General features: G+C 32.9%; 1 protein-coding gene and 1 pseudogene across 1 annotated transcript; both read left to right on the top strand.

The window, feature by feature from the left end:
* The first annotated feature begins 897 nt into the window (after positions 1–897).
* On the top strand, positions 898–2,192 carry LOC132059987 (kirola-like; annotated as a pseudogene).
* Positions 2,193–4,062: 1,870 nt separating this feature from the next.
* Positions 4,063–7,663, top strand: LOC132061514 (uncharacterized). Its single transcript, XM_059454313.1, has 5 exons — positions 4,063–4,268; positions 4,424–5,126; positions 6,065–6,343; positions 6,448–6,643; positions 7,179–7,663. The coding sequence occupies exons 1-5, from the start codon at positions 4,063–4,065 to the stop codon at positions 7,661–7,663; spliced, it is 1,869 nt and encodes a 622-aa protein (XP_059310296.1).
* The last annotated feature ends 893 nt before the right edge of the window (positions 7,664–8,556 follow it).

Genomic DNA, 8,556 nt, shown 5'->3' with positions numbered 1-8,556 from the left:
TTAATGAGAGTTATGGAGCTTCATGCACACCAAGTGTTTGATAAAATGTTTCAGTATATTTCAGTGTATATTTCAGTGTATTTCTGTGTATTAACAAACAGTATCTAATTTTCAGTATATTTCAGTGTATTTCAGTATATTATTTCGATGTATTTCAATGTATTTTTCTTTTTGTGGTGTAAATATAGTGAATGTTCCAAATATAGAGCCTATTTTTACTACAATTTGTTTTCACGACTTTTGTATTTCCCTGTATTTCAATGTATTTCTAATTTATGAAACAGTTTCTGATATATTTCATTGTATTCCATTGTATATACTCATACTACAACTTTATATTTCTTAAACAATCATCCATATTTCATTATATTTCAGTGTATATTTTTCTGTACTTAGAAGTTTTTAGATCTTTAGTGGTTTTTGAATTCAAAAAGTTTTGATTGTGATAAAAGTTGAGAGAAATTCGTAAACTTTTGTAGAAGAAAAATCGTTATGCGTGATTTATGAAAAGTTTTAAATTGAATCCCATAATTTTTTCTTTTAAAAAAGATTGTTCCATAAATAGGGCTTGGTTTTACTCTTCAGTAATTTGTGTGAAATATGGTTGATTTAATTTGACTTATTATTTAAAAAGGAAAAGAATATTATGTTCCAAAAATATAGCCTATTTTTTCTCTCATAATTTTTTTAAAAAAATATTTTTCAAAAATAGAGCCTAAATTTACTCTAACGTATTTTGTATTTCACTGTATTTCGTTTGTATTTCACTATATTTAAAAAATGCGAGATACAACTGAAATACAGCCAAAAGCAGCTACGAATCGTAAATCTTCAACTTGTAGCTATAATTAGTTAGAAACTATTAAAAGCTAATTATTTGTGTAAGTTTCCCTAATTAAAATCTATATAAAGGCTGCAAGTTCTAAACATTTTCACACCACTTTCTTTTCACAACTTATTGCTATTCCAAGGAGAAGAAAAAATGGGTCTGAAAGGCAAGTTGATTGCTTCAATGGAGGTGAAGTGTGAAGAAAACTCGATTTATGATCTTTTTCTCACCAATACTCTTCATGTAGCCAAAATAATCCCTAGTAAGATCAATAGTTATGAGATTCATGAAGGTGAAATCGGAAAAGTTGGCACGGTTGTTAGCTTGAAATATAATGACGGTAACATACATTTCTTTGCACGCTCTCTCTCTCAATATGATTTACTTTTTAACAATTTTCTATATATAGGTGTATTTGGTAGTATGAAAGTTATTTTTCAAAAAATGACCTTCATGAAAAAGTTATTTGATGGTGTTTGATTACCATAAACATGTTTCAAGTAAACCCTTTTGCTCCAAGAAAGTAATATATCTTCTTTCACTTGTGGCAGAAGTAATTCCTTAATTTAAATTATCTTAACTTTTAAATTTATTTTATTTGTTCCAACTAACACTTAGACGTTACTTACTAGTAATGTTAGTACTCAAAAGGTTCATCAAAATAAAATATTCTTTGATTTGTTATTATAATTGTTAATCTTTAATAGCGTACGCTCTCGTTGATATAACTTTCCACCAATCAAATACCAAAAAGTATTTTCTAAAAATTTTGCAGAAAAAAAAAACTTTTTTCATGAAAAATTACATTTGTCATACCAAACATAATAATCAAAATTGTAGTTTTCATCACTACTTCCCATATTCTCCACAATGTCAGCTCTTCTTTTGATATTTTTAAAGATAACTTCATTCGGGAAGGGTGGACAATCCAATATTCATGAGCATTAATTAGATAATATTTGGAGAAAATGAAAATGTAAAACGAGGAAAAGAAATAAATAGAAAAGATATTATTTAGTAAATGTTTAAATCTTTCATGAGGAATTGGACAGCTGAACCAGGAGTAACATCTCTTGTATTATTTTATTTTAATGATTACAGATGGACAAGAAAAGATTCTAAGGTATGTAATTGAAGACATTGATCCTCACAAGAAATGAATTAGTCGGAAAGTGATTGAAGGAAATCTGTTAGAGCTGTATAGTTCCTTTACTGTTGTATCATCTTGTGAACACCAGTGGACTACATGGACATTTGAGTACGAAAAGAAAACTGAAGACACCCCAGAGCCTCTCATTCTCTTGGGTTTTATGCTTGACGTGACCAAGGATTTATATGGTGACCTTCTCAAGAAATAGAAGATCTATGTTGTTCTCTGTGTGTGTCTTTACACACACATATATATACATATTTTTTTGAACAGTAAAAATGAACAGTAACTTTTTTTTTTTTTTTTAATCTGGACTTTGTCCAGTCACGAATTTTGTTATACCGTTCATCTCTTTCTCTTAACCTTTGTTCTTAATAGCAGTCTTCGTTAACCACACCCCGGCAACCACGGCCAACATCGTCCTTTATCATTTGGACATTAAAACGGCCTCTTTTAAACCTAGAAATTTACAGGTTAATCCATCGAGGTTATTAAGAAGTTAAGAGAATAACCATATACTAAGAATAACAAATTCATGAGGATAAGGAAGTTATTACTTATAATAATCACAAAATAATTTACATAGTAGGGAGATTAGTACAGAAAACATAGTAAATAAACTTACATGGGTTGAAGAAGGAGGGAGGTTTCCCTTTCGGGGAACCCCAAAAACTACTTCACACTAGGGGGTAGTTAAAAAAAACTTAATACTATTTTACAATAGGAGTTTATATTACACTGGTTTTTTGGTCAAAAGTGATTGAGCATTTGATGAAAGAGAAGGGGAATATGGAAGTTTTCTAGAGAGAGGTGGTTGTTGCTCTTGTAAATGGTTTCCTAGTAGAGATAAAAGAGCAAAATGTAAAAATTGTTTTATAGAAGGATGTATCATGTGTATAGAAAAAGTCTAGATTAAAAAAAAAAAATCGTGACTGGACAAAGTCCGGATTAAAAAAAAAAAAAAAAGTTACTGTTCATTTTTTTACTGTTCAAAAAAATTAAAAATTAAAAATTTGGGAGATAGACAGAAAATTAGTTATAACTACATGATAAGAAGAAACATAGGAGTGAGGAAGTACCGAGTAGGATTGTTAAAAATTTATTTACAAACAACTTTAATTTCCTGCATTGTCCTTTAAACTTTTCTTAGTGAAAGAACTTATTGAAAAATTTCCTACCCCCCTTTAATATTGGTATCAGAGCGAACAACCACCTATATATATATATATATATATATATATATATATATATATATATATCTTTGTGTGTTTGTGTGATGAATAATTGGAAATACTGGATAGTTGTTGCCATCATATGAAATAAATAACGTTGTGTTTGAAGAATACTGTATTATATACGCAAATCTCCTTCTATGGATGTATTTCCAATAGCCAGTATATGTGTGTATTGATGCACTCTCTGCAAAATGAATGTTTTATTGACTTTGAGAACAAAGGATTATAACCTAGTGTGTATTGATGCACTCTCCACAAAATGAATGTTACATTGACTTTGAGAACAAAGGATTATAACCTTGTGCTATCAGCACGAATCTCCCGCACAATAGGTGTGAGTTCGATTCCCCTTATCCGGTTCCCCTTCCCCTTCCACAGTCTCACTCTGTAATGTTTAAAGAAGAATTGTGTTGAACGATATTAAGTATATAAAGGGCAGAAATGTAATTTCATTATATAAGCTATTAAGAAGTAGTTAAAGTTGTTAATTAGCTACTTAGTTAATTAGTTAGTTGAGAGTAGTCGATTAAGCTAAATAAGAGAGATATATATATCATCTCATTAGTTATAATACACAAGTCTTGATATCATTTTCTCTATCAATGAAATATACATCATTTACTCTCCATTTCAGCTCTCATTCTTCTCCATTATGATATCAGTTACTCATAGTTCTTAGCTTCTTGTTGTTTGGTGTTAACATTGATTCTGTAATCTGTAGATTACTACATGGTATCAGAGCGGGTTACAATTCCGTTCTATTGAAAGCTCCATCAATCAATTCTTGAGTGAAATCACTCATTTTCTTCAAAATCTTGCTTCCGCTTCATAAACTAAATTGAAAAATTATGGATGCCAATGGGAATCCGTCAAATCCTGAGAATGGAGTACCAAATTTGAGTACAGTTACACCAAGTGGAGTTACCCAAGGTGAATCAAGCACTCAAGCTCCTGGGATCGATTACACCAATCCTTTGTTCCTTTCACCATCTGATGTGAGTGGAATCCAGATTATTTCTTTCCAATTGACAGGTATTGAGAACTTTTCTATCTGGTTTAGATCAATGCGCATTGCTTTGCTTGGTAGAGTAAACTAGGCTTAGTTAATGGCATGTGTAGTAAAGAAAAGTATCCTGAAGTAATGCGGGATCATTGGGAGAGGGTAAATGCTTGAGTACTCTCTTAGTTGATGAATTCTGTGTGTAAAAGTCTTCTTGGGGGTATTATGTACGCTTCTAATGGTCAAGCTGTGTGGGAAGAATTAATTGAGAGATTTAGTAAAGTAGATGGCTCAAAAACTTACAATTTACATAAAGAAATTGCTACCATTACTCAAAGAACCTCTGCTGTTTCTGCATATTTCTCAAGGTTGAAAAATCTTTGGGAAGAATTTGATGCATTGGTACCTGCACCTGGTTGTAATTGTCCTAAGTCTAAGGATTTTATTGCACATCTCCAGAAATTAAACCTTTTTCAGTTCTTGATGGGCCTTAATGATTCTTATGATCAAGGTGGAAGCCAAATTCTTATGATGTGTCCTTTACCTTCAATAAACCAAGCCTACTCAATAGTTGTTAGTGATGAAGGACAAGAGTCTGTTGCTTCTAATTCTGGTGTGATAGGAATCAACTCTTCTGCCAATTTGGGAAATCTGGATATAGCCATGTATTCTAGAAATAGTAATAACTATCAAAATGGTGGTGGTAACAATGGTAACAATAATGGCTATCAGAATCAAAAATTCAAGAAGAGTTTTAATTCTGGTTTAATGTGTGATTACTGTAAATGCAAGGGTCATAATAGAGAGACTTGCTACAAGCTGGTTGGATATCCTCCAGACTTTAAGTCAAAGAAGAAAAATGATTCTACTAATGGTGCAGCTTATAATGTGGTTGGTGAGATGAGTTCTGAGGTATCAAAGAATGATGGTACATAAAGCTTTGGAGTAGGAACTTTGATTCAGACTTCTGCTGCAAATCAGTTTGGACAAAATCAATCTCAAATGTTTGCTAGAGAAATCTCATGGTAGTCAAGCTAGTTCAAGTGGTCAAATGAATTAAGTGGGAGGCATGATGATGTCCAGAGATTAGTACGCTCAAATACTACAGTTGCTCAGTAAAGGAAACACCAGTGGTTAGAGGTGTCAAAATGGGCTGGCCCAGCCCAACCCAACCCAACCCTAAAGGGCCAAAGAATTAAATGGGCTAGGACGGGCAGGCCCTTTTAATTGAAGGGCCTATAAAATGGCAGCCCAACCCAGCCCTAAGCGGGTCGCGGGGTAGGACGGGTCAGCCCTTTAAGTTTTTTCGTCTTCTGAAATAACATTTTCTAAGTGATTTTTGGTACAATTTGAACATAAAACTTTTGCAATATGAAATAAAATCTTCTACCACCCATTCTTGCGCAAATTCATTTCATAGAAGAAAAAAATTCAAGAGAATAAATATAAATTATTATTTTTGATCACTAATTCAGGTCACGTTCAAAAGGAGTTAAACATAATATAAATTCTAAGACTAAAAAGTATTATTCTAATTTCTAATTTACTACTTAGTAGCCAATACATTCTTTTTTTCTCATTGCTTTTTATCTTTTTGTTTAATTTACTTATATTTTAAAAAAAAAAATTAATTTACTATTCTTGTTTGGCCTCAAGGGTTGGGCTGAGGCCAACCTTTGAGGCCGGCGGGCCAAAAGAGGCTGGGCTTTTGAGCCTCACTTCTATGTGGGCCAAAGAAATCCTAGCCCAACCCTACTTAAATAAAGGGTTGGGTTGGGCCGGCCTTGCGGGCCAAGCCCATATTGACAGCTCTACCAGTGGTTTTGCATCTACATCTGCTAATGCATCAGGTATGGTGTCACAAGTTTGTAAGGATGCAAAGACTAGATGTTGTATCTGCACATACAGAAGATAGTCTGAAACAAATGGCTTATGTAGCACCAAATGACTCTGAATGGATCATTGACACAACGGCCACAAACCATATGACATCAGACATAACCTTATTAAACACAAGTTCTATTAACGATCCTATCAGATCAAAGAAAGTACATTTACCAAATGGCAATACAGTACTAGTAAAAAATACTGGTGAAAGTACTATTTCTCCAAGAAGTACAATTTCTAATGTTTTTTACATTCCTCAGTTTGCCTACAATTTACTCTCAGTTTCAAATCTAACAAAAGAACTGCAATACTGTGCTTCCTTTTTTCCTGACTTTTATATTTGCAGGATCTCTTCACTGGGAGGGTGAAGGAGATTAGTAAAGAAGAAGAAGGCTTATATCTACTATTAAATCAACATAATGGAAGACATATCAGTTTAGCTGTACAAAATCATAAATCTAAGAATGCATCTGAGGATATCGTTCTTTGGTATCAAAGGCTTGGACACATTTCTTCTGTAGTCTTAAACAAATTACTTTCCAGTAGTTTATATTCTATCAAAGTAAAAGTTGATAAGTGCATAGCATGTCCTTGTGCAAAACAGACAAGGCTACCTTTTCCTTCTAGTAATATTCGAAGTTTGAGTTGTTTGGATTTACTTCATCTAGACTTGTGGGGGCCTTATAAAATTGTAACTTTTGATGGCAATGGATTTTTTCTTACTGTTGTGGACGACTATTCTAGATTCACATGGATATTCTTGTTGAAACATAAGTCTGATGTGTGTGTCTGTTTACAATAGTTTTTTTTGTATGCTAAGAAATCGGTTGATAAAAACAAAGGAAAGTTATAAGATCGATAACGTACCGAGTTTGTCAACTTAGTGTGTGATGGTTTGTTTAAACAATTAGGCATCTTGCACCAAAGAACATGTGTGTATACCCCTTAGCAAAATGGTGTTGCTGAAAGAAAACACAGGCACATTTTAGAAGTAACAAGGGCCATTAGGTTTCAAGGGAAAATACCTATAGAATTCTGGGGACACTGTGTCTCAGCTGCTGTTTATATTATTAATAGATTGCCCAAAGATGGTTCTAAATAATGTGTCACCTTATGAAAGAATGTATCATAGGCAACCTAGTTTAAGGCATTTGAGAGTATTAGGTTGTTTATGCTATGCCAAGGATATGACTCAATTTGACAAAATGCAATCTAGAGTCAAGATTGCAGTACACATGGGTTATTCTGAATTGCAGAAGGGTTATATACTATATGATATCACTAATTCTGTGTTCTTTGTTAATAGGGATGTAGTATTTCAAGAAGATGTCTTTCCATTCTCTAAAACAAAAGCAGATGTTCAACCTTTATTTCTGAATGACACATCAGAACACACTGAGAGCTGGTTCAATAAAACAGTAGATTTCAATGCTACTGAGTTAGATGCCGACAAGAGTGTGAATTCTATACCTTCTAATGTTGTAACTGCATACTGTGATGCAGATTGGGCTACTTGCCCAATCACTAGGAAATCTGTTTCTGGTTTTCTTGTGAAGATATGAGACTCACTTATTTCATGGAAGTCAAAAAAACAGTTTGCGGTCTCAAAGAGCTCTGCAGAAGAAGAGTTCTTCTGCAGAGTACAGAAGCTTGGCTTCAACAAAGATCAGAAGTAACTTGGATCCTTGGCTTGTTGAAGGAGTTAGGAGTGAATGTGACTCAGCTAGTAACAATTCATAATGACAGCAAGTCAACAATGCAGATTGCAGTTAATCCGGTGTTTCATGAAAGAACAAAACACATCAAGATTGACTGTCACTTTATTGGGGAGAAAATACAACAAGGGCTTATTACTACTCAATACATCAAAGACAAATGAGCAGCCTGCTAATATTTTGACAAAAGGACTACCTAGAGTTCAGAATGAATATTTGAATTCCAAACTGGGTGTTCTTGATATTTTTACACCTAGTTTGAGGGGGAATGTTGAATGATATTAAGTATATAAAGGGCAGAAATGTAATTTTATTATATAAGCTGGAAGTAGTTAAAGTTGTTAATTAGCTACTTAGTTAATTAGTTAGTTGAGAGTAGTCGGTTAAGCTGAATAAGAGATATATATATATCATCTCATTAGTTGTAATACACAAGTCTTGATATCATTTTCTCTATCAATGAAGTATACATCAATTAACTCTCCATTTCATCTCTTCTTCTTCTCCATTATGATATCAATTACTCACAGTTCTTAGCTACTTGTTGTTTGGTGTTAGCATTGATTTTGTAATTTGTAGATTACTACAAATTGTTTAGTTTGAGATAATCAGATCTTTTTTGCCAACAATAAGACCTTTCCAAAATGTCAAGATAATGGGAAAAGATCCTTGAAATCTTATCTTGTATTATTGAAAGACAATGAGAAACTACTATTTGGAAACTATTTGTATTCAATTAA

Source organism: Lycium ferocissimum, chromosome 6 (genome assembly GCF_029784015.1).
Source record: "Lycium ferocissimum isolate CSIRO_LF1 chromosome 6, AGI_CSIRO_Lferr_CH_V1, whole genome shotgun sequence".
In the NCBI taxonomy this organism is placed as follows: Eukaryota; Viridiplantae; Streptophyta; class Magnoliopsida; order Solanales; family Solanaceae; genus Lycium; species Lycium ferocissimum.
This window is presented reverse-complemented; position numbering and strand designations above follow the sequence as displayed.

Bases quoted from the DNA above. Each gene is read 5' to 3' on its own strand.
- LOC132061514 (XM_059454313.1), top strand. From the start codon at position 4,063: ATGGATGCCAATGGGAATCCGTCAAATCCTGAGAATGGAGTACCAAAT. The intron at 5,127-6,064 runs GTATCAAAGAAT...CTAATGCATCAG, and splicing joins TTGGTGAGATGAGTTCTGAG to GTATGGTGTCACAAGTTTGT. The intron at 6,644-7,178 runs GTAGTTTATATT...TATTATTAATAG, and splicing joins CTTAAACAAATTACTTTCCA to ATTGCCCAAAGATGGTTCTA.